Source organism: Poecilia latipinna, unplaced genomic scaffold (assembly GCF_001443285.1).
Source record: "Poecilia latipinna isolate Pla-1442-1.1 unplaced genomic scaffold, P_latipinna-1.0 Scaffold179, whole genome shotgun sequence".
Lineage (NCBI taxonomy): Eukaryota > Metazoa > Chordata > Actinopteri > Cyprinodontiformes > Poeciliidae > Poecilia > Poecilia latipinna.
The window spans coordinates 362,894-388,390 of NW_015112795.1; the positions used below are offsets into that span (position 1 = coordinate 362,894).

At 38.7% G+C, this 25,497-nt stretch overlaps 1 protein-coding gene and 1 long non-coding RNA gene across 4 annotated transcripts in view; one reads left to right on the forward strand and one right to left on the reverse strand.

Annotated features, from left to right (window-relative positions):
- LOC106946170 (uncharacterized) overlaps positions 1-25,497 on the forward strand; it is a 176,446-nt gene that overhangs the window by 142,161 nt on the left and 8,788 nt on the right. The window lies entirely within an intron of this gene.
- The window catches only part of LOC106946167 (rho GTPase-activating protein 6-like), a 62,631-nt gene continuing 60,860 nt past the window's right edge, over positions 23,727-25,497 (reverse strand). For 2 of the 3 annotated variants that reach the window (XM_015030331.1, XM_015030333.1), the window contains exons 12-14: positions 25,248-25,462; positions 25,095-25,166; positions 23,727-24,719 (exon numbers count right to left, since the gene is read on the reverse strand). In XM_015030331.1, the coding sequence (XP_014885817.1) occupies positions 24,223-24,719; positions 25,095-25,166; positions 25,248-25,462 (784 nt within the window). In that variant the 3' untranslated portion in view covers positions 23,727-24,222. The remainder of the gene's footprint in view (positions 24,720-25,094; positions 25,167-25,247; positions 25,463-25,497) is intronic. The other variant, XM_015030332.1, reaches the window with a different exon arrangement.

The window sequence follows — 25,497 nt, forward strand, 5'->3', positions numbered from 1 at the left end:
TATATATATATATATATATATATATATATATATATATAATTAATCTGCTTAAACAATGAAGCAAAACCATTTGTCAATAATTAACTAAATGTTATTTTTTGTAGAGCTCTTCCCTGTCTCCAATGTTTCAACCATGTATCCAAGCTTTTATTCTTTCACGCTATAAGACAGGTATTCTTTAAAACAAGAAATTGGTGAATAAGTTCATATTTTTTATAGTTTATCTCTAATTATTCCTGGTTCAAAACTACAAATACAGCAGGCTTAAAATAAAATATTCATACACCTGACTAATCCTTTAGCAATGTTTGCTTTGTGCACTCGGCTTTGCGAATCTCCCCTAACCTCCTTCAAGCAACATGTGACCAGGTACGTCAATATTTTTCTCATTTGACAGTGAAGCTTTTCTCCAGAAGGCATTTGACTCGTTCTTGTGGGTGTTCAGTGTCTTAATCAAGTTATCAGTTGTAGAGCAGAGGCTTGTTTCATCGCTGGCATCCTCTCACTCCATGGCAGTGTGGTATTTGCATCACTATGGAACGTTGGACCATTTTCCAGTAGATCTTAATGTCAGAATTGAGTCTTGGTGCTTCTTGGATTGTTCCTGATCGTCTATATCAATTACCGTTTATGGCAACGGTAATTGCCATAAATGGTATAAATCTCGCAAAGAGAAAACGGTTCAAACATGCCAATCTCATCCTCTTCTTTCTCTCGCCGTTTGTTGCGTTTTTCTCCTCCACAGCATTACAACACATTTCAGCTCCACATCCCCTTTACCCAGTCGTATGTGACTTTCATGAGCCACATTACTTAGCATGCATCTGTCTCATCCCCATGCCTTCATAACCCATGACGACGCCTCAGGGATAAGGAACATGTGTGTGCGGGGGGGAGGGCCAAGAATGTCACGACCACTTACTCTTCTGCGCCTGCCCTTACTGCCTCACTCCCTCCACCCGGGGATCTCCTTTAATTACCCTATACGTGCTTTACCAACTGTAGCCGGAGATGGACTCAGCTGTGGGAAACAAACAAGTGTGGTGACCTGGAAAAAGAAAGCCTCAACTCCGAAAGGCCCTGAGGGTTTATAGGGTGCTATAAGGGATAACAGCTGGCTGGCTTTCAAGTATTTGCAACATCATTCCCATCAGACTCAGTTGAACTATGAGTTAACAAATGCTATGAGCTGCTGTTTGGGAACTCATGCAGAACAGCAGACTCTATATGTTCAGTACATTGTGAAAGTCCTTAAATCCTGTAAGTGTTCCACATTTTTTCCTCATTATAACCACACAATTCAACGTTTATGAGCTTGAAGAAAGTTACTAAGACATTTCAGTGTGTAGATGTGAAACATGGTTGAGGTACAATCCATGGTTGAGGGCCAGCCATCTTTATTGCCCTCGTTGTTAGATTACAGACCCTGTCTCACAATGCCTTAACATGCTGCTACCTCCATAGAGCATGAGCAGTAATTTAATCAAGTCCTCTGACTTTTCTAAAGGGCAATTGTTAGAACAAACACAATTAATAAAAAGGGTGACTTTTCTGCTCTTTGTTCCCCCTTTTCTCATTTGAGTGGCTGAGCAGAATCCCCTGGCGGCATCCTGACTCAATTTGCATCTGGAAAGTCAAACCTGGCCTTTTTTCCACTGAATATTCATACGCTTTACATAAACAGCAACAACATTTCCCAAGAAGAATTAAAGAGGGATTATAAGTGAAAAAGGCTAAACTCTTATTGCTAAAACAGTGACACATTCATTGACTGCACAGCAATTTTGACTCAAGCCATTGTTTAAGTAAAAAGTGTGTGCATCAGATTACAGTCCACAAGGAGACTATTTATCACTCTTAAATGGCAGGCTTTCACTAAGGATGGTATTATCTGGCCTAATGCAACTCAAAGATGACTGGGTTCCCATAGGATGGTTCTGATTGTAACAAGGTTCATTAACAAGAGACGGGACCTAGAAGCAGGAATACAATTGTGAATAATCTGCTAGTGATTTGGAATTTTAAGAGATGGTACAGAGCAGGATACATTTAATCGATTTTTGGGTAACCTGTGTTTTTAAACAAGATCACTGTCTTCTCAGAGAAGTGTTTTGTCCAGATTGATTGTTGATTGATTGTGTGTCTTGTGAAGCATTTCTGTGTTGTTTTGGCCCTACGCTCTGAATTATTAAATTGAAAAATGCAGTGACGACCCAGCATCACAGACTCCACTTCACAAGTGCGGGCATGAAATGCTTTCCAACAAACTGATTCATTGTTTCATCAATGACCCAAATTGAATGTTGGCTGCTTTCTCTGGCCTCTTATTAAAAAGACCTCAAATCATAGGAAAGAATTATGAAAATCTCAGTTTTAGGAAGCAATGAATGATTCAGATTTCACTGCTAAGAGTAAAACATCCTCAAACGGAATATTTGGTAGATTATTTGTGATCAGACCTTTTTACACTGTCTATGTTGTTTTTAGACTAAAAAGTCAAGCTCTACTCCCCCAAGCCTCCAAAATGATGCTGTTTTCCATAAATACCAGAATCTGGGTCTTTACAAAGAAATAAAAAAAACTGACTGGTTTGACTTAGAACTTCAGAGAAATCCTGCAACCAGTCATGAAAATTAATCCACAAAGATTTAAAGGGACTGCACATTTCCTGCCTAAGGACCACTCACACTCACTGGCTAGCTCATCCAGCCACCAGTAGAAGGTCAGTGGCTGGAGGACTGCAGCGCTAAAAGTAAAGGATTAAAGGTCAACCAAAGACCAAACCGCCCCGACAGACAGTTGTGTGTGAATTGTAATGTCTGGCTTAGCTGTTCATGTATGGGGTCGGTTCTAGCTGCTCTATCTGCATATATGATTTTCTGGTTAAATAAGTTTGTGCTCTACGTGCGTCCCACTGCTGAGCCACGGGAGAGGATTACTGTGCCGTCAGCTTTACAGTATGCCAACATCTGTCTTCTGCTGGGAGTCTTCAATTATGAATCTCCTCATCTGCTTGTAACCGTCACAAAGCTTCCCAAATGTACAGTACATTACAGCTCCACCAGAAGGTATGAAAAACCCTTGGCTCTCTCCACATTTTGTAATGTTGCAGATTTTTTCTAAAACCTGAATCTGAACCTTTCAGATGGTTTTGTGGGAGTACTTCAGACATAAATCTGTTTTCATGTTTTTTTTTTTTGTTTTTGTAAGATGTAATGACAATTTTGTAAGATTACAACATTGGGTGAATTGGATAGCAGAACAAGCTATGAATTAAAAAAAACAATCATATGTTTATTACACATCTTATAATTTCAAATATCACTATCAAAAGGAATACTTCAGCACAGAAAGGGAAACTTGTCAGTCACTGATATTTAACTTGTGAAAAGTCCAATTAGCTTAGATGCATTAGTATACAACCACACTATTGTGCAGCAATTGTTAAGATTTTGTCAATGCTTCCTCAGTAAACTTACAAGTACATCTCTCTGAATGAACCGAGCCATGGTCTGATTTTCCATCAGTTGCTCTTCTTCTCAGTTTCTGGCATTGTTGAGGAAGGATGACTAAAATCTGTTTCATGGCATCACATCAACTACAAGACAGTATCATGTTTCTGCTTACCAGAACAAGCAGGGTGTGATGAAACAAAGCACAAATAGAAAGATTATTTCATTAAAGCGGCTCTAGACTTAACTCATGTCGGTTCTGCCGTTTTTATTCACTATTAAATCTCATGTATTTGTCTTTATTTCATTCAAAAAGTCTTTTGTGGGGTGGGATTACCTTTTTCATTCTGAGTTAATTCTCGGCCACTTTTAGCTTAAAGTGATTTATCAAATAACAGTCCCTCCACCCCCCACTATCCAGTAGCCGGTTCTGTTTCAGCTTTAAAAATCCATGATGATGTTATATTACAGGGTAAAATGGCATTTCTATTTTTTGCCGTCTCGTCTGCCTCCAAAAATTCCCAATTGAGATCATGTTAAGAGCTTTTCAAATATAAAGGCAAACCACAGCCTCCACTTCCCTTCATGCATATTTGACCTTCTCTGATTCTTGAACTGTATTTCTACATCTGTAGAAGTCTGTATTTTTACTTTTACCCAGCAGGCTTTGGAACAATGCAGCCTTTGGCTCTTAGGAAGCATTAGCCTCTGTCAGATGAATCGGAAAAGTCAGATTTTGAGGGCAAATGAAAGAGCTCTCAAAAGACCCCATGAAATCTTAAAGACTCTCCAGACCAGCACTTTTCATGCTTTTTCATTTGGCAAGTGGTTTAGGCAGTGCGCAAACCCAGAGGGTTTGTGACGAGACCACAGCTGCTCCATGTGTTGGTTTGTTTTGTGTCGCCACAAGAGAAATGTGCTGTAATTGGGGCAGAACCTGAATTGGGTTGCAATTTGAAAAATCTGATTTTAAGTTGATTTAATCAAAAATTTTATACAGATTTGGTTTTTGTCCCTCAGTGGTCTTTTATAGCTGAAATCAAGTTACATTGTACCAGGCAACACTCTTTAAAGTTAATGAACTTTTATGATTTTCAGCCTCACTACTTCTTTTTTTTTTTTACCATCATGCTGCTTGCCACAGGAATACAAACAATGCAGGCCCTCAAGTTTGCGTCATATTTGATGTGACAATATGAGGGAAAAGAAGCTAATATTGATAAATCACTGCTGCATAGATGATACATAACTTAGTAAGTTCTTAATTTCAACAAGACCAGGTCCTTTGTTCCAATGTAACCTTTTTAGACTTGATGGAGCCCAGATAAATACACCAGTTCACCATTTCCTTCTTAACAATGACTTTTTTAGGGTTTGGATTTCTAGAATTACAAGCTGTGATGAAATGGTTGAAAAGTTTCCTTCACCAAAAATCATGCTGTGCTTATTTTGTGGCTGGACTTTGGTCAGTCCTCTTTAAGTAGTTTTGCATTTTGATGAATGTCAAAGCTACCTGGGGTGCATTTTGAAAGATTTTCCATCAGATACACCTTTAACTGATAACTGGTTATTAAAGGTTTGTGTCTCCTTTCTTAGATTGGTAAATAATCCGAACCCTAGATGCAGAACCCTTTGCAAATATAAATTTTCCCCAGACTCTAATGACCTGGTTTGCTCTGTAAGACACTAATTAAAACACAAAGGCGCTGGAGCACAGAATAATGTGAAAAATAAATGTAGACCTGACTTTCCAGGAGGTAAAACATTTGTTTGCCTCGTTAATTATCAAAGCACCATACTGTTGGATACACTTTGAAGCCTATTGATTTTCCTCGAAGAGGGTGAGCAGTCTGTCTTCTATTTACTGGCAAATACAAAAAGGCAAAAAGATTTCAGGCAAGGATGAGGGAAAAGAAATGGCAAGATCTTTCAGCAGACATGAGAAATCCCCAATCCATTAGAGGTCTGCGGTTCTTTGGGCAACACTTACGCAGACACACATCACCTCAGTCACTTTTTCCGCTCTGCTTTGCTGGCGGTTAGCTTAAATTTCTGTCTGTCAAGTCAAAAGCCAAGGACTGCTTTTGCGCTCCAACTTTCCAGAAATCTCCTTAAACATGTAGAATATTTAGCACAATGTGACACAAGTGGACATTTTAGATGTCAGTTTCTAGTAACAGTTGAAGACTGAAGACTAGAGTCTCTATTTGGCCTCCGTAAGTAATAAAGTCGCATCCCTGTACAAACTTGCTAGCTGTTATATTAGCCTCTACTTCAGCCGTGTTGGACATTAAATGATGGAACAATGAATGAATAGAAGGACTAATAACAGAGTTGCAAATCTTTATAATTGTTGGTTTCCCTAATTTGATTTTTGGCATGTTTAAGTCAGCTTTGCCCTTTACTTTGAAATTATTTTCAGACGTTCTTCTGTATTCCTGAGAAGGCTGGCTAAAAGGCCACTTTATGGTCCTGTTTTGCATTCCCAGCTATTGTGTTAAAGCCTCTGTAGATCAGCACTTTCTGAAATACTCAGACCAGCCTGTTTGGCACCAACAACCAGGCCACATTGAAACTTATTTCAGCTCCTTTCTTTCCAATTCTGATCCTCTGTTTGAACTTTGCTGTATTGTCTTCACCATGTCAAGTTGCTGCTATCTTTTTGATTAATTTTGCTAACTGTTTTAACAATCAGTAAAACAGATGTTACAGATGTGCCAATGAGAGTAAGTCATAACTAAACCTACATTTTCACTTATGTACACAGGAGAAGCTGAGTTTTGTCAGGTAGCTTTAAACCCTTATGAAGAAAACTGCATTTCAGTGGAGTTTACTAAGGTATTTCCAGAGCCATTGTTAGTTTTACCAGAATGGGATTGACACCAAGGTCCTGGGAAGACAGATTTTGGACAAAAATTGGTAGCAGATGTGTTGGACTTGCCCTTTAGAGCTCCACCAAATAATCAGTTTGGATTTCCATCAGCGGCTGACAGGACAAATGTTTGACATATCTGAAGCCTACATCATTATGGTTGTGGTCACTGAGAAAACAATAAGTCAGTTGCTCTGGGTCAGAGAAATGGAAAGGATTGGATGCTAATTCAGTCAGTTCTGACTAGACCACAGACGTGGACCGGCACTCCCTGCTCCAACCACACGGTAAGTGTTTCCACTCACAGAGGACAGGAAGAATTTGAACCAAAATATTTCAAACAAAACAAGAGGAAGTGGTTTTCTTTAAATCCTTTAGAACTGAAGTAGAACTTCCAGAAGTATTTTATGGTTTTCAAGGAATATCTGAAGCAGATCAGCTTCTGTCATCCTTTACTATACGGGAAGGAGTATTTATAAAGCTCAGGAGATTGAGCCCTTCATCATCTTCAGCTGCCTTGAACAATCTCTGGTTTTTAATAAATTCACAGACACACGTGAGGCTTCTGCCCCTGCTTTCTGTTATTTTATTTCTGGTGTGTGGGGACAAAAAAAAGGCTTTAAAAAATGCTTTACTTCAGCTGCTGAAATACAAAAACCCACTTTCTATGCTTGCTGCAGCAACAATTTCATCACACTTATACAACATGCCCACGTATATTTCAATCCTTGCAGTGCTGTGCAAAGCAATTCGATATATAGTCATTAATTCTGAAAGTTGTACAATTGCCCAGACACAGCTATAAGTTATCTTGCTGATTTATTATACGAGAGAAATATGAGAATAAAAAGCACAATTTCATCTGGTTGGTTGTGTCTGGAGTTTCAGGCCAACATTTTTTGACCTTGTCCTGATGAATCTGCTGCCAAAGGCTTTTATCATCCACTGTTCTTGTTTTTTGCTTTCTGAGCCAAAGTATAAAGAGAGATGTCTCACTTAGTGTAGTAAACAGATCTTTTTTTTTTTTTGTCATAAAATGTTAAACTGGAGACTTTCAGACCTTCCTAGATTTCCAAATGCTATTAGCATCGCACAGGTACATCTCAAAAAGTTAGAACTTTGTGATATTCTGAAATTAATAGTAATATAAAGATTTTTTTATGTTCTTTAAAAAGAGAAAAGAAAAACAAATTTAACATACAAAAACAATGCAAAACATTTTCTACCATAATGTTTGGATAGTCATTCTGTTTAGAAAATAGAATAAGCAGACATGATTGATCAGAAAATATATGAAGAGTATTAGAAATCATCACAAAAAAACAAAGAATCAGAAACGTAAGAAACATCTCAGGTCAGTCAACATGTCAGATGATTTTAAGCTATTCAATAAACTATAATAAAATATATTGGTAATGTCCGTCTGTCCACAAACACTGACGTGTTGTGGAATAAAACATCCTGTAACAGTTTTGTTTTGTTTTTTTCTACTGCCAAGTAAATGGTCTCTACTGAAAACTCACCGCTAATTCAGTTGCCAAAAGTTGGATGTTAAATATCTTGAAGCAGTTAGTATTTTTAACATGACGAGCACAAAAGACGGCAAGTTTAAAGTCAGAAATGACAATGAACCCGAGTCGTGTGGTTAGGGAGGGGAAACAAAAGCTCAGCAATAAGGTGCTGCGCTAAATTTAGGATCAGTGATGCGTCCAACCAGGATAATGAAAGGCTTCTTCTTTTTAAAAAAAAGAAATGTAGTAAGGAAGTGTAATGGAAAATAAGCCCAACACTAAACGAGGAGTGGAAGTGACAGCCAGGTTCCTTATATCCCATAATTACAGCTCCACCACCTCATCTCCCCTCCTAACCTCCTGTCCTGTCATTTCTCCTTTTAACACCCGGCTTCACACTTCTGCTCAGTCACAACACACATTCTCCTTCCTCCAGCCCTGTCAGCTGTCATTTAATAACACTCTTTCCTGTGACTTTCTCAGCTCCTCCTGGAGTCACCCAGGCCACTTTGCATTTGGGCTCACCCTTGGGAATGCTTCCTCTGTTTGTTTCACATCCAGTCTGTAAGAAGATCTCTGTTTTGTCAGCCACAAGTAACCTGGCAAGAGCTTTGCCAAATTACATACAAGCTAACTAGGGCAGCTAGCTGGATCCCTGAGCTTTACTGTTTAAAAATATTAACGTCTTAAAAGAGTAAATGTAAATTGATTCCAAAGATTTCCATGCTAATATTTATTATGCCTGCAAATAATATATTTAGAGAGATTAGAGACCACAGCTTCATGTGAATATCTAAAATCCCCCTTAAAATGATTATAGCAGCCTATTGTAGTAGGTAAAATAATATAATACATTACAGTTGCAGTATATTTGGTGCAAATATACATCAAAATGTATTAATACGCACCGTGGTATCAGGTTAATATCAGGGAGTTCACTGTATCCATGCATGAACTCTTTGACACAAATTAGACAAAATTATCCTTTACATTTCATACTAAATTAGTCCATCAATGAAGTACAATTATTTTCTTTATTATTTGAATATAATAATTTGTTAAAACGATGCTAAATGTTAATTGTAATTCCCTTCTCCCTGTGTCGTAACTAGTTTTTAACTTGCTGCAACACTCCAGTTACAAATTAAACTTTTTTTCTGGTTTCATGGTATTGCAGTTAATCTGTCATTCCAGTTTCTCAAGGACAAAATTGCTTTTCATCATATTTCATATAAACGTTGGCTTTAAACACTTACCTCAGACATCTGAGGTACGCATTATATCTTGCATGGACTTTCCACAAAAGAATCCAATAAAAAAGAGCCTAACCCTTCCTAAAAGTCAGACAACATCCAAACAACAACTTGTAAGTGGTGAATCAATATTTCAGTCTTCTGTGCTGCATTGTGAGCAGAGGGCCTTCTCCAAAACCTTTCAGAACACATGCCTTTTCATCCTTGATTTTTTTTTTTTTTTGGTACACCGAGTTACTTTGTGCCATCCCTCATACATTAATGCTAACCAAGTTGAATAATGCATTACTGCATTATCGTTCCTAAAATCATTGTGCCTTAAGCCATTGGGCCTGTCAGAATGCCAATGAGTCAAGCCAACAAACCCACTGCTATTGTGATTTTCATTTTAGCTGGAAAATCTCTAGTCTGCATGTAAGCCCACCAAAATATATTTGGTATCTGCGTTTATAAGTATGACAATCGCGTTAAAACACTGGACAGAGCATTTCCAAGAGTTTCTCTGGAGCACCAATCTCCAGCTCCAAAGTCTGGTTTGTTGGACTGAATTTCTCTGTCCTCTTCGGTCTTCAGTCTGATGAGAGGAACAACGAGAAAATTCTGAGCCTCTGAACAAAGACGGCACGCAGCAGTATATTTCGTAAGAAGATTAGATGAGTAATCTGGGGTCTGGCTGTTTAGGGCTCCATATGTTAGGATGAGAATTTTAAAAACCAATCCTAAAATCCATTGTAAAGAATATAAAATGGAGACGATGTGAGCTCGCTTGCTGGAACACCAGCACCGAATAAATAAGTTATGTTCTTTGCGTAAGTGTCAGCAGTCTATTACTGAGCCATCCATTAAATTTGGGTTAAGAGTAAGGATCTAAAAGTTGCAGGTTAGGACGGGTGCATAAATAGTAATGGTCAGACATCACTGGCATATAATAAGTCAAATTATTCTGAAATTTTAAGTATTTATGCAAAAAAGAAGCTGAAGCCATGAAACAGTTCAGTCGCTGCTGTGCCTGTAACTTTAAGTATCCAATTAGCATAGTCGAGCTTCAACAGAATGGCTCAAAATCACGCAGCAGATTTTTAATGAACTTGACATTTAATGCTTCATGGCTTTTAGTAGGTTTTTCCCTAATGTCTTTTCACAGCGTGTAATTAGGCATGGACCTTAAACAATGCGTGCGTGCCAAGGTTCCTAACAGGATGAGATGAGGATCACTCAGCTTCAATCAGTGCATCATCTGCGTCCGGACTATTACAGAGACTGGCTACTTAATAGCCTTTGAATTAGATGTGGGGCTGATTGCTCATTGATTAGATGGGAATGAGGGCAGTGGATGTCAATCGCTTTACCCAAAGTGACTTTAAAAATCTCGTAGAGTGGACCCTGGAGGAGAATTTTGTTAATGGAGACATAAATCAGGACACATATCACACCTATAAGTCTATTATAATTATTGTAACAAGACTCAGAATTCTCTAAAAAAAAGAAGAAAAAAAAGTTTGTCGGTTTGTGTTTTGCAAAGTGTTTTCTGGGACTGATGCATCCAGAAAGGTATCACAGCCAAACAAAAAGTCAGATCAGGCGTAGTTATTACACCTGGAACTGAGAAAAAACATAAAATAACAACAAATATTGGAAATTTGAGGGTAGTAGTAGTTGAAGACAATGGTGAGGAAAAGTGTGTCCTTCTACAGGCAAAGCATAACTTTCTTTTTTTTATTATTTATTTAACCAGTTAAAACCCCATTGAGACCCAGATCTCTTTTTCAAGGGGGACCACAGACAGGATAGCATAACCTGTTAGAATGAGGCATGAAAGCATCAAAGCCAAGGGAGAACCATCTTTCCAGAATGCATTCATTCACCCCCTCTGGAAAGTCCATCTGAGACATGCAGGACTGTGTAGGCCTGAGGTCTGGAATTAGACACCGCTGCCCAAGGCACTTATGGCCTCCTGTCAAAGTGAAAACCAAAACGTCTGAAATAACTTTGAAAGATCACATTTCCTGAACTACAAAAGCAAGGAATAATGTGAACTGGGATAAAATAGTTCTAAGATCTGTAAAAAGTCAGATCACCTCAGGTTCTACTGAGTGTTTTAGTACATTCTGTAATTTGTTTGGCATTGCTAAAGAGGCATTCCTTAGTCATTATACCTCATCTGTCCTACATAGACTCTTTGCTCTTTGCTTTCAGCAGAGCTGTCTTCCTTTCTCACTTCTCATGGAGCTCCTCCTTTGGAGAACTAACATTCAGCTTCATAAATGTCCTAATAAGAGGTGTTGGAAAATAATTAGGCAAAAAGTTCAAAGTTAGTGCCACATCCTTTAAGTCTTCAGAATGCAACTATTTTTCACATCCTAAAACAGGACTCTCAAGTCGTCTCCTGGTTATCTCCGACTTAATAATGTAACGTCGGCAGCATTCCACTCGGAAAGCGGCGACAGAGTTGAAGACGTGAATTGAAACCAAATGGTCACCAGAAACCTGGCTATAAACAGGATATTCTCAATATCACGTCTCGGCATGCCGCACAGCTCTATTCACAGAGGACTCAACAAAAACCAGCTGGTCATCCCTCTAAGAGGCTCATCTGTTAAACGTGAGCGCGGGTGATGAAAATCTGTCTCTTTAGAAGATTGCTCAAAGGTCAGCGTGAGGAATGTGTTTTTGTAGATGTTAAAGGGAAGTTAAGAAGTGAAGTCCACATACTGAAGCCAGGCATCACAAAATTCAGTGGGTTGATGGATGGAGTTGCACAGTGTCCGATGTGGCTGAATAGAAGAATTGTTAATGTGAATCCTTCACTTTCAATTTCAGCTCAAATGTTTAATTCAGCAACCATGTTGTATAAAAAAAAAAAAAAAACTCTGTGAATGAGCAATAAACATCAGTCATATTGTCTCTCCTGGTTACTTTCTTATTGTAGGAGGACCAATTAAAGCAGAGTTACATTGTCCTTCATCTTTTACTTCTTTTCTGCTTCAGGGTCGTCCTTTGTGACTGCCCAATCAAAATTAAGCTTACTGCTACACAACGTCAACTGTGTCCACTGAGAGAATACTTAAATATGCTGCTAGTTACAAAACCATATCCAGAGAATCTGTTTGACAACATAAAGTTGGCTAAAAAATCTCAAAGAGAAACAATCTGGAAAATTAACGAGAGAAGAAACAAATGCAATTTGGAAAGGATTACAAAGCCATTTGTCAGGATTTAAAACAAAAGTGAGATCAGTTATTCACAAATAGAGAAAATATTCAATTTGAAAGTGGTGAATTTTTCCAGTAGTGGCAAGCCAAAATTGAATTAAGAGCACAATGACGACACAACCAGAAGGTCAAAACATTAGCCAGAATGACTTCTGGAGCACTGCAGGCCTCATTTACTTTACCTTTTGACATGTTCATGATTGAAACATAGGACTGGGCAAAAGTAGCATCCATGATGGAGGCAAAAACCCCAAACCAGTCTGAACATAAGGAATTCAGACAACTGTCTTACTTTGTTTTTTTTTTCCATCAAACATATTGATGCCAACCCAGATTTGCAGGAAAATATTCTAAAACTCCTCTTCTTTTGTTCTTTGCTGAAATGTTTTAAGGTTTTAAGACACAATTTTAAGGATCTGACATAATTAACTAAATGCTTTAGAACATTAGCTGTTCTGATGTTCCAGGTTTAGGGGGGCTGTACTTTATAGGCTCTTTAGAGTTTGCTTTTTGGTCCAGCTTCTCTTGTCTTGACATACCTTTATGGTCACCGCTGCAGTGCTCCCTCATTGAACCTAATTGCACTGGTTGCTCATTGATTGCAGCCCTGCCTGGCATAAACAAGTGACCTGTAAGGCTGATCTGAATGTAGATTTGCTCTGCTATTGATTTTGGTTTAACTTTTGAACCTTGCTTCAAGACTTTGTTTGCAGCCGTTCAGACGCATCTTAACAAGAAAAACCAGGTTGTTGGCACAGAACAGAAGGTCATATATGCAAAACACCCAATCTGAATTGAATATAATAATAATAAAAAAATAACTGATTATAGCACTTTATCTGAATGTTTTATTTTTTGAGAATATTTATGTGCCTTCTAGCTAAAAAGAACAGCTGTAGATAAAAAAAAATCATACGGGTGGGATGAAAGTAAGTTCTCTCATTTGGTCTTCAAACAGAGATGTGCGTTTCGAGTTTTGCCAAATTGTGTAGGAACATGTGTGCATCGTCACCTCCTGGGGCAGATCAGTGTTCTGGTTGGCTGGTTACTGCTGCCCATGTCACATGACTGCAGTTGTCACATTCATGAATGCACGGTGCGAATAATGCTGCTTCCTCAGCGCCTTGTGGGTCCTGTAGCCACAAGGGGTTTGAGACACACTGCAGTTGCTTTGGAATATATTCTTTTTTTTTTAATGTTGCATTCAATTTTCACTCAGTATATGACTGTTTTGATTCTTAGATTTTATTTTTATTTTATTTTGGCTGTTTTATTGAACAAATTGTTGCAATTGGAAGTGTGACATTTTTTGCGGGGGTGGCTGTCTCCTTTGACCTCCCCTTGCAATTTAGAGCACTCGTCATTTTTACGCTTCTTAGCTAAAATGTCCAGATGCTTTAAAGGAAAAGAGCTTGGGGTTTAAATTGAGACACTGTAGCAGAGATTTGTCATCACCTGAGTGTATGCGTGTCAAACAGCCATGCAAGGCAAAGCCCAGCCATGAAGGATGACAGGTTACCTTTAACACTTTCTCTCTTTGGGGAAAAAGGTCACGAGTGATGATGTTGGTGTTTTGACAGAATGTCTCATTTATAGGATTCTTTTTAAATGTTATAAGTTTATAGAACTGATGATCTGTCTGAGGAGGTGATCCTATGCACTTTTTGTTTGGTTTTGTCTGAGTTCATACTACTTTTGGTTTTTCTTGAGTTTTTGACATTTGGCTTTCTTTTCTTACAGTTGCCTTGTGCTTAGTAGTTTCTGCTACTAATTTTTATCATATGCCCATGCGGTGTTGGCTCATTTTTGGAAACTATAACAGTTTCAACTTCACAAGGAAAACTTCCAAGAAGAATTAGGAGTGTGTTTATGGGATATTTTGATTGTTCTTGAATAAGCACATTTGTGAGGTCAGACATGTATCTAGGATGAGAAGGCCTGAGCTGTGCTGTTTGTGCTCGAAAGGCTTGACTGGTGTGCTGTGTGCAAACCAGTCTTTCTACATTGAACCTTCCTTTGTGCACTGGTGCACAGCCATGTTGGAACAGGAAGGGACCATCCCCAAATGTTATCCAAAATGACTATGTGACAATAACTAAGAAAAGGCAGAGGCCAACTCCTACCTCTGCACCAAACTTTACGCAATTCAGTCAGGTGAGGCCACCGCCCAGTCAACTATCGGTCACACATAAGTAATTGAAAGAACTGAATTCCATCAATGGATGAATACATACTTTTGTCAAATACTGCACCTCACTGAGTTTTTTTTACCGTCTTTATACGTTTCTGCCATTAACAGTTATTCTCAACTCCTTGGATTTGCTTCCCTCACATCTGCTTTTCATCCTGTCTGTTGGACTTACTCAATTTACTTGATCCTGGTCTCACTGACCAAGATCAAACCTTCCCTTTGGGTTGGTCCTTACCAGATTTTCCTGTTTACCAGTCTTCCTCTTGTTTTATCTGGTGTCACCCTGTTGTCTCAGGGATTTTGCCCCATCTCCTCCCTTTCCTATTTGCCTGTAGGATTTCTCCTTTTTCCAATAAAGTACCTGGAACATGATCAGACGTCCCACTGTTTGCATTTGGGCCCATTGCAACAAACCCATGTCATCTGCTATTTGAAGAAGTATCCCTTTTCTAAGTGGAATAATTTAGCTCTACATATGTTAGGTGCATTGGGTTAAGCAAACCCTGTGAAATTTGATTCAGCCTTTCTCTGCATTAGCCAGACCTGTGAAGTTTGGTGCAAACTATAAGACTAAGCAGTCTGAAAGAAAAAAAACCTTCTAGATACATGAGTCATGCAACGTCTACGCAGGTCATGAACTGCAGCTCTTTCAACTTGCCTTCCCACCAGTCTGGAAAAGAAAATATGAGGTACTTATAAACATTTTATTTTAGCTTACTTTCAAATAAACATTTTATTTTCACTCACAGATTTCCAAACGGGCCTAATAAGGAAGCAAACTTTTTTCTGTCTCAGCATCGGGCTTTTGGTCTGCATGAAGCAAACGCATGACTAGAATAAACCAACTGTGGCCACTAATGAGGACCTTGTGGGTACACATTCCTTTCAGGATGTGTCTGCGTGGAAATGTTTCTGCAAGTATGGGCAAGAAGAAGAAATGTTTTGCACACTGTCCAGATTGTTGCACTCACAGAACATTACCTCAAACGACCCTCCTAAAATATGATCAAAGAAAATGAAATCCACATTTTATTTAGTGGTATGCATGAATTCTCCTTCCCCTTCGGGGCTGAGCTTTTGAACTGGCAATTTCAACTCTGTCCGTGTGGATGGGTTCATGCATAGCTATACGCTTTTTCTGCCTAATTTTTTTATTTTTATTTTTTAACTCGGTCAACTGCATAGCTTTACTCCAGGCCAAGTCATTAGCCGCTAAAATAAAGCAGCTTTGTTTTGTTGTCATGGTCCGCAAAATTCTATTTAAAATCCGGCTCCTTTCCAATGAGCCGACAAAGAAAAACAGAAGAAGCGCACTCGCAGTACGGAGCGTGGAACAAACTGCTCCTGTGTCTACACTGATCCCAATTAGTCAGAACGTCCTGAAGCAGAACGGGACATGCTCATTTCAAACATGAGCTGCATGAAAGAAGCTTGATTGTCTTCTAAAGTAGAGTTAGTGTTTGAAAGAGTCAGTGGATAACTTGGATAACTTTAACTTAAATTAATTTCTGAAGATATTTATCTAATCAGATGCTATCATTATTCCAAAGACGCATGATGGAGAGTATAGTCAAAGTAAACGTTAATTGAACATTGTCACTACCGCAGTTATTAGATTTTACCCTTTCAGTCATTGTCTTGCACAGCAAGTAAACACTCAAATCTCGATACTATATCTTAGCTAGTGTGTGTAAGGTTGTGCTAACTGGTAAAAGGCATCTGATGGAGTCTGTAATAAGCTAATAGTCAAAAAACATAAAATCATAGTCCTCTTTTTTTTTATTCTTTTTGCTCAAACATGTTTCTTTTCACTAAACAGAGAAAGACATCTTTAGTTTAGACTTTGTGTCATTTCTGTACCTTTTGTGTATCTTTACTAATCAGCTGTTCTTTTAATGTCAAATAAAAAAAGTTTTGAAGCTCTTGACTGACCTCTAGTGGAAATCCTGATCAATGACAGCAGATGGAGTAGCAGCAAATGGAATCAAAATATGACTATCTCAATGTTACCTTGAAAACTCATTTATTGGTTAGTAATGAGAATTTTTACACAGAACAGGGATATTTATTCACATTCAAACCACAAAATTCAATATATTTAGATATAGATATATAGAGAGTTGAATCCCTAAGCAAGCACTTTCTATATTCGCTGATCACCAAACTTTTTTTGTTTTTCCTTTTGTTCTTTACAGTTTGGCCACAGACATGTTTTCTCAGGTGTCATGTTGGGTAAAAGCTCTGTATCTCTAAACCACTTGAAGCAGATGCAAAAACTCCCGACTCATGCCTCGGCGCCTGACATTTAGCCGTGAAGAGACTTAGATTCGCTTTTCTTCTTCCCTGCATTTTCAAACGAGCCGTCACAGATGAGGCGCACAAGGACGTCATCGCTCTCTCCGACTTCCTGGCTGACGGTACTTTTGTTGCTGCTCTGCTGGCTTGCTAGAAAAAGCTTTCACAGCCTCTTTGTATCCCGAAGCACCTAACAAAGCACAGCCTCGAGGTCGCTTTGATCTCCCGGAGCAAAAAGCTGCCAAAATAATGCAGACAAGGCACACAGACGGAGGCAGTAAACTCTGCAGAGAGTGCATCTTGGACTTTAATCTGCAGCTTGTTTTATTTCCTCCAGTTTTTGATCAAAATAAGAGGCCTTACCTCAGAAAATGTTGCTGTGGGGTTGGCTTACCAGCAGTGGTGTTAGTTGAAATTGTTTACCTTTCAACTTTACCTCTTATTAATAAATGTATGGAAGAAACTTGGACATGACAGCAGGTTGACTGAACCTTACGGGACAGTCGTAAAGCCACGACCTTCGGCCTTAATGAAAATTTGTCTGAAAGCTAATCATGAACTCTCCCTATTCTCCAGTTGGTATAAAATCTGTAGGATCTGGTTTAAAATAAAATGATGTATGTGAAGCCAACAAATTTGCAGCAGTTACCTGATGCTATCGTTAATTAGGACCGACGTTTTTATAGAGATCTCTGACAACAGTTTGAATATGCCAAGAAGAATTCAGCAACATCTACCTGACAGATGTCCAATGTGACCCTGGTACTAATTGTCCATAACCAAGTCAGCTGATGCACATCGAGACTTTTTAGTGATAGACTTTTTCTGTGTAATATTTTAACTGCAACACAAAATATGCATCTATTAATAATCATGATTTTTGCTCTCGTTTTGGATTCGATAGTAAATAGCACCACACATGCCCCATCAACATTTCCTTAAAATCAAACCCAGGCACTCAAATCTGCATTTTATGAATTTATTATAACAATGAAAACCAAATACAACAAATATTTTCATAGAAATAGTGAGTCAAATCCTGGTTTTGTTGCTAAGAATAGACGAGAAATTTTGTGATCCACAAACTCTTTTGATGGGACAGATTTGAATATTTTTTCCTGTGAAAAGCTCTAAACTCATGTTTTGTGTTGGGATTTGCTGCTATATAAATGCACTGAATAGAAATGAATGTTCATGAAATGTAGTATGTACATATTAAAGGAAATCCAGGTGTAAACTTTATCATATTTAATTCGATGGTAGCATATGCTGATGAGGACACGCAGTACAAAAGCAGTAACCAAACACATAACCTTTGACCCCGTAAAAGCCACCAAAACAAAACAGGCTCTGGTGGTTTCATATTTAAGTCAACAAGACATGACATTAAATGAGGACCATTACTGTCTTTTTTCTTCTTTTTTTTTNGAACCTTCCTTTGTGCACTGGTGCACAGCCATGTTGGAACAGGAAGGGACCATCCCCAAATGTTATCCAAAATGACTATGTGACAATAACTAAGAAAAGGCAGAGGCCAACTCCTACCTCTGCACCAAACTTTACGCAATTCAGTCAGGTGAGGCCACCGCCCAGTCAACTATCGGTCACACATAAGTAATTGAAAGAACTGAATTCCATCAATGGATGAATACATACTTTTGTCAAATACTGCACCTCACTGAGTTTTTTTTACCGTCTTTATACGTTTCTGCCATTAACAGTTATTCTCAACTCCTTGGATTTGCTTCCCTCACATCTGCTTTTCATCCTGTCTGTTGGACTTACTCAATTTACTTGATCCTGGTCTCACTGACCAAGATCAAACCTTCCCTTTGGGTTGGTCCTTACCAGATTTTCCTGTTTACCAGTCTTCCTCTTGTTTTATCTGGTGTCACCCTGTTGTCTCAGGGATTTTGCCCCATCTCCTCCCTTTCCTATTTGCCTGTAGGATTTCTCCTTTTTCCAATAAAGTACCTGGAACATGATCAGACGTCCCACTGTTTGCATTTGGGCCCATTGCAACAAACCCATGTCATCTGCTATTTGAAGAAGTATCCCTTTTCTAAGTGGAATAATTTAGCTCTACATATGTTAGGTGCATTGGGTTAAGCAAACCCTGTGAAATTTGATTCAGCCTTTCTCTGCATTAGCCAGACCTGTGAAGTTTGGTGCAAACTATAAGACTAAGCAGTCTGAAAGAAAAAAAACCTTCTAGATACATGAGTCATGCAACGTCTACGCAGGTCATGAACTGCAGCTCTTTCAACTTGCCTTCCCACCAGTCTGGAAAAGAAAATATGAGGTACTTATAAACATTTTATTTTAGCTTACTTTCAAATAAACATTTTATTTTCACTCACAGATTTCCAAACGGGCCTAATAAGGAAGCAAACTTTTTTCTGTCTCAGCATCGGGCTTTTGGTCTGCATGAAGCAAACGCATGACTAGAATAAACCAACTGTGGCCACTAATGAGGACCTTGTGGGTACACATTCCTTTCAGGATGTGTCTGCGTGGAAATGTTTCTGCAAGTATGGGCAAGAAGAAGAAATGTTTTGCACACTGTCCAGATTGTTGCACTCACAGAACATTACCTCAAACGACCCTCCTAAAATATGATCAAAGAAAATGAAATCCACATTTTATTTAGTGGTATGCATGAATTCTCCTTCCCCTTCGGGGCTGAGCTTTTGAACTGGCAATTTCAACTCTGTCCGTGTGGATGGGTTCATGCATAGCTATACGCTTTTTCTGCCTAATTTTTTTATTTTTATTTTTTAACTCGGTCAACTGCATAGCTTTACTCCAGGCCAAGTCATTAGCCGCTAAAATAAAGCAGCTTTGTTTTGTTGTCATGGTCCGCAAAATTCTATTTAAAATCCGGCTCCTTTCCAATGAGCCGACAAAGAAAAACAGAAGAAGCGCACTCGCAGTACGGAGCGTGGAACAAACTGCTCCTGTGTCTACACTGATCCCAATTAGTCAGAACGTCCTGAAGCAGAACGGGACATGCTCATTTCAAACATGAGCTGCATGAAAGAAGCTTGATTGTCTTCTAAAGTAGAGTTAGTGTTTGAAAGAGTCAGTGGATAACTTGGATAACTTTAACTTAAATTAATTTCTGAAGATATTTATCTAATCAGATGCTATCATTATTCCAAAGACGCATGATGGAGAGTATAGTCAAAGTAAACGTTAATTGAACATTGTCACTACCGCAGTTATTAGATTTTACCCTTTCAGTCATTGTCTTGCACAGCAAGTAAACACTCAAATCTCGATACTATATCTTAGCTAGTGTGTGTAAGGTTGTGCTAACTGGTAAAAGGCATCTGATGGAGTCTGTAATAAGCTAATAGTCAAAAAACATAAAATCATAGTCCTCTTTTTTTTTATTCTTTTTGCTCAAACATGTTTCTTTTCACTAAACAGAGAAAGACATCTTTAGTTTAGACTTTGTGTCATTTCTGTACCTTTTGTGTATCTTTACTAATCAGCTGTTCTTTTAATGTCAAATAAAAAAAGTTTTGAAGCTCTTGACTGACCTCTAGTGGAAATCCTGATCAATGACAGCAGATGGAGTAGCAGCAAATGGAATCAAAATATGACTATCTCAATGTTACCTTGAAAACTCATTTATTGGTTAGTAATGAGAATTTTTACACAGAACAGGGATATTTATTCACATTCAAACCACAAAATTCAATATATTTAGATATAGATATATAGAGAGTTGAATCCCTAAGCAAGCACTTTCTATATTCGCTGATCACCAAACTTTTTTTGTTTTTCCTTTTGTTCTTTACAGTTTGGCCACAGACATGTTTTCTCAGGTGTCATGTTGGGTAAAAGCTCTGTATCTCTAAACCACTTGAAGCAGATGCAAAAACTCCCGACTCATGCCTCGGCGCCTGACATTTAGCCGTGAAGAGACTTAGATTCGCTTTTCTTCTTCCCTGCATTTTCAAACGAGCCGTCACAGATGAGGCGCACAAGGACGTCATCGCTCTCTCCGACTTCCTGGCTGACGGTACTTTTGTTGCTGCTCTGCTGGCTTGCTAGAAAAAGCTTTCACAGCCTCTTTGTATCCCGAAGCACCTAACAAAGCACAGCCTCGAGGTCGCTTTGATCTCCCGGAGCAAAAAGCTGCCAAAATAATGCAGACAAGGCACACAGACGGAGGCAGTAAACTCTGCAGAGAGTGCATCTTGGACTTTAATCTGCAGCTTGTTTTATTTCCTCCAGTTTTTGATCAAAATAAGAGGCCTTACCTCAGAAAATGTTGCTGTGGGGTTGGCTTACCAGCAGTGGTGTTAGTTGAAATTGTTTACCTTTCAACTTTACCTCTTATTAATAAATGTATGGAAGAAACTTGGACATGACAGCAGGTTGACTGAACCTTACGGGACAGTCGTAAAGCCACGACCTTCGGCCTTAATGAAAATTTGTCTGAAAGCTAATCATGAACTCTCCCTATTCTCCAGTTGGTATAAAATCTGTAGGATCTGGTTTAAAATAAAATGATGTATGTGAAGCCAACAAATTTGCAGCAGTTACCTGATGCTATCGTTAATTAGGACCGACGTTTTTATAGAGATCTCTGACAACAGTTTGAATATGCCAAGAAGAATTCAGCAACATCTACCTGACAGATGTCCAATGTGACCCTGGTACTAATTGTCCATAACCAAGTCAGCTGATGCACATCGAGACTTTTTAGTGATAGACTTTTTCTGTGTAATATTTTAACTGCAACACAAAATATGCATCTATTAATAATCATGATTTTTGCTCTCGTTTTGGATTCGATAGTAAATAGCACCACACATGCCCCATCAACATTTCCTTAAAATCAAACCCAGGCACTCAAATCTGCATTTTATGAATTTATTATAACAATGAAAACCAAATACAACAAATATTTTCATAGAAATAGTGAGTCAAATCCTGGTTTTGTTGCTAAGAATAGACGAGAAATTTTGTGATCCACAAACTCTTTTGATGGGACAGATTTGAATATTTTTTCCTGTGAAAAGCTCTAAACTCATGTTTTGTGTTGGGATTTGCTGCTATATAAATGCACTGAATAGAAATGAATGTTCATGAAATGTAGTATGTACATATTAAAGGAAATCCAGGTGTAAACTTTATCATATTTAATTCGATGGTAGCATATGCTGATGAGGACACGCAGTACAAAAGCAGTAACCAAACACATAACCTTTGACCCCGTAAAAGCCACCAAAACAAAACAGGCTCTGGTGGTTTCATATTTAAGTCAACAAGACATGACATTAAATGAGGACCATTACTGTCTTTTTTCTTCTTTTTTTTTCTTCCTTTTTTCAGTTCAGATTGATACATTGTATTTCATATTATAACATTGAAGAAACCCACAGAAGTATAAAATAAAAAAGTGAGCTGCTATACATGGAGATACCAGACCTATGGCACACTCAATTCCTAGCATTTATTCCAAAAGGTGCTTTAAGTCACATGCTTTGAATCTCCGTACTGATAGGCGGGTGGGTTTCCATGGAAATCTTACAACGTGGGAGGCAGGAACAAGCTGGAGTGCGTTTTTCCAACACTAGATGGCACCACCTGCATTATGAAAACCATTTCTTCTGTTATGGGGCTGCATTGTGCTGCCCTATAGAACTCAAAAAGGGATTTATATGAGCAAATACGATTTGTGTAGAGAATAAAAAAGTGAAATATTTGCCTGCAAATATTTTACTTCACAGTCAAATCTGAGAAGAATCGACCAGAGTAATCAATGTTTATAGATCAATGTCGTTGATCAGTTGAGTCTGAGTGTTATGCAAAATAATTAATTACTAGCTCTGAAAATAACATTTGAAAGAATATTTCCAGCGCCCTACATCATTATCAACACTCCTGGTAAAGATCTGTAAAAGATCTGAGACATAAATTACTTTTTTATTGCAGTGCATGACCTTTAAGTTGTTAATGTTTGCCCATATCTACAGTCAAAGGGATAACTGAAAACATTTTACAAGTGCTATGACAAAGGCACACATTTATCTCAATACAGTCCATAAATCTAAAAAAGTAGCTTTAAAGAAAACTGCATCAAAATGTGCCAATTTGAATTCTCCTTCTCTCCGTAGCATTAGGTCCCATCAGCATGTTGCTGTTTATGTATTACAAGAAAAAAAAATATTTTTCTGTCTGACAATTGCAAATGTAAATGATTGGGGTTACACTGCAGAATCAATACAGAGACAAAATAAAAATAAAATACTAATGATCTCTTCCCGTCACAATCCCAGATTTCACACTTAAATTATTTGGAAAACACAACTTTACCAGGGGTGCCAATAATTATAGAAGAGGCTGTACATTTTTTTATTTAATATTTTACACGAAGTATATATATATGTTTGTTTGTTCGTTTGTTTTTTTTTACAAAAATCAATAATACCATGAAAAAAATCTTTTTTTTTTCCAAATTTGACCTGTTTTGAAATACTTGTAAAAAAAAAAAAAAAAAGAAAAAGACATCTCAATAATTTTAATATCTATGCATGGTCTTTAAAGCTGAACTTTGTATTTTTCCATCAGAATCTGATGAATTTTCTTTTATTGACCTGATACTTTGGTTTTAAAATCAGATGGGTTTTTTTATGCTTGTGAAATAAAATAAATATTTACAAAATCTGTCCAAATGCCCATCTTGAACATTTGATGAAGTTCCCATAGTGGAGCTATGGCACATTGTGTCCGCAGTCCAGCAGGCGGCAAGAGCGCACAACTTACAGCATTTAAGCCACAAGAGAAACTTTCTACATTCAAAAGGAAATATGGTAACAAAAGAGGACCAAAAAGCATCTAGACAAACCAGCAAAGCAGGTGTGTTAATTTTACAGAGACACTCTGAGGAAAACATACATATGTTACATTATCTTACATATTGTACAGTCCGATAACATTTAACATTAAAGCATAATTCAAAGTTTGATCTTTGCAGAAACGTGGTTGAATTACATCAATAGTATGCACAAAAAAAGTTAGCAGCAAATAATGATGCGTACATCTTAGAGTTTGTGTACAAAAAAAAAAAAAGCAATAAAATGTGTTTAAAAAATGGAAAAAAAAAAGTTTTCCATCAGGGTGGATAAGCTGACTCTTAGTGGAATACTTGGGTGTTTTCTCTACAGGGGCATATATATTTTGAGGTATTTTTGGTGGGCTCCTAACTCACAAAAAAAAAGAGAGGTCACAAAATCCATACAAAGAAGAAATACTTGTGGCTCGTAGATAAAAAGAAAAAAAAAGTCTGTATAAGGCAGGAGCTGCGCATGTAAACAACTTCATGGCGCCGAGATGCGGGAGCTCAAAGGGGGATTCTGAAGAGAAGGAAAAGACAGAGGGGTGGTCAGTGAAAGGTTTTGGAGACTACAGTCTTGAGATCACACCAGCGTCTCCGGCAGTGTGTCGGCGTTGTCTGACGAGAGCAGCTGCCAGATCTGCCACCGTTCCCGCTGCCAGTCCTGCCACTCAGAACTCTGCGGAACCATCTGGCCCGAGTTGGTCTGCGGCATTGTCGGCCTGCCGGGCTGTGGCGGGGGCCGGGGGGGCACGGCAAGCTGCGGCGAGCTCTGAGAGCCTGCCACACGGTGATGGGCGTTGTAGGGGGGAGGGGAGCGTCCGTCGCTTGGTGACTGGAGGGGGCCCGGCATGCTGTTCAGGTGGGCTGTCACGGGGGGGTTAATGTTCAGGTGGAGCCGCGGCTGCCCCGTCTCCGAGTGGGGGGCCGTGCACAGTCGGGTTACAGGGGGGTGGGATCTGCACTCCGGTGTCGTGTGAGTCCGTTTTGCGTCCGTGTGCAGTTTGACGTCGCCGTGGAGTCCATCAAGACCTTCCTGAGAGCTGCGGGAGCTTTCCTCTGACATGTTGCCATGGGAACCTAGAAACAGCATCACATCATGAGCAAAAGTCATCATTTTAAATGAATAAGAACACAGAAATACCTGAACACTTACAATTGGTAATAAAATAATCATTTCCAAAATCATGACTAACATTCTACAGCTGCTTATTTAAAAAAAAAAAAAAAGACATCTGAATAATTCAATTAAAAATGTAAACTAACACACAGATTCAAGTGTTTATCTCGGATATTAGCTTAGAGAAAAAACTATAGAAGCTCTGTATTTTTGCAGTTATATCAGTAGGTTGATGACCTCAGGAGAACCCATTGAATATTTTTTATTTTGTGGTTTAAGTTTGAAGTCATAATACTCATGGTGCTCAAAGTGGTAACTGATTTGAAAGCGGTTACCTGTATGTGACTGATTCTTGAGAGCTGGCTTGAGAGTGGTGTGCCATGTGCCCCAAATGTTAGCATGCTCCTCTGAAAAAGGTTTAAAAAAAAGTTACTTTGTGTCACAGGAGAAAGAAGACTCAGTGAGTTGATAAGTTCTGCAGAGCTGACCTTTGGAAGGCTCTCGACTCCAGTCGGCCACCTGCTCCACCACAGGGAACTGCTGGTCACCGGCTGGACTCCCTGGGTCCCCTCTTCGCTCGCTCAGCACCGGCGAATTGTTGTCGTAAGGAGAAACTTCACCACTGGACACCTTGTTGGAGTCGCTGGACGAACGTCGCTCGCTCAGAGCGAAGGGCTCCTCAGGCTGAAGGAGGTCGGGACTCCTGCGGTAAAACCAAAAATTAGGGAACGTAAAGAC